Source organism: Buceros rhinoceros, unplaced genomic scaffold (assembly GCF_000710305.1).
Source record: "Buceros rhinoceros silvestris isolate BGI_N320 unplaced genomic scaffold, ASM71030v1 scaffold8099, whole genome shotgun sequence".
Taxonomy (NCBI): domain Eukaryota; kingdom Metazoa; phylum Chordata; class Aves; order Bucerotiformes; family Bucerotidae; genus Buceros; species Buceros rhinoceros.
Genome location: NW_010432032.1, coordinates 1,926 through 2,908, shown reverse-complemented (window position 1 = coordinate 2,908; position 983 = coordinate 1,926). Strand labels below are relative to the sequence as shown.

At 52.3% G+C, this 983-nt stretch overlaps 1 protein-coding gene across 1 annotated transcript in view; it reads right to left on the bottom strand.

The window, feature by feature from the left end:
* The window catches only part of CCBL1 (cysteine conjugate-beta lyase, cytoplasmic), an 8,114-nt gene that overhangs the window by 6,890 nt on the left and 241 nt on the right, over positions 1–983 (bottom strand). Inside the window, 1 exon segment of the mRNA XM_010143617.1 lies at positions 26–57. Coding sequence (XP_010141919.1) covers positions 26–57 — 32 coding nt within the window.

Below are 983 nucleotides of genomic sequence, written 5' to 3'. Positions count from 1 at the left end.
GTAACTCCACCCTTTCCTGCTCAACTCTGCCGTTCCCAGAGGCTGCACCAGCTTTTCAAAAGCCCTGATGATATTTTTTGGTGGAGGTCTTTAGATTTTTGTACAGCTTCGGCCCTCACTAGGGATCTTTGCAAATACCTTGCAGAGGAGCTCTGTGTTTCAGAGGGCACCGGATGGACTCTGCTCTCCCCTGTGATGCTGGGCAGGTAGCCAAAGGCAAAGAGAAGTTACTGCTTCCCTGGGTATAGGGAAGCCCCACTCCTCTCCCTAGGTCCCTGCTTTGCTCTTTCTGCACAAGCTTCTGGATATCACGGTCAGCAAGACCTGGTGCTGAGCTGATTTAACAGCATTGACAAGTGTGACAAGGGTCAGTGGGAAGAAGGTGCTTTAAGCCTTGAAATTCCCAGTTCTGAGGAAAGGCTTTGTCTGCTCCAGCCCTTTCAGGAAGGGAAATAACAAATTCTTCCTTCTTTTGACATCCCCCATCCCATCCCCAGCATGCATGATGTTACTGTGCCCAGGCTGGGGGCCATGCAGCCCCCAAATCTGATCCAGCCTGTTCTGCTCCCCCAACCAAACGATGTGTTTCTCCAGCTGCAATTTGCCTGGCAGCCAGACAGGACATTTGAGAGCAAGTGCAGAAGACTACGTGGCCGCAACCTTCCACCTTCCACTGGCTCCCTGCCTCATGTGGTTTCCTTGCCCTGCACGTTTGTATCTCCAAGCGGGATGTTGGTATTTCCCAAGTGCTTTGCAACCCAAGCGGCTTTAGTAGAAGAGACCATCAGACGAGCGACCCCGTAAACAATGAGCTTTCTTCTCTATAAAGAATATTCTCTTGCTTACGAGGTGTTCCCTTTTAACATGCTACCTGGAAATAAGCAGGTACAGAGGAGATTGCACCGTGGTGGCTCCTCCTGCCGTGCCCCATGTGCCATTCCTGCCGGAGCTAGCTGCTGTGCTGCCAGCCCCACGGGCTCCCC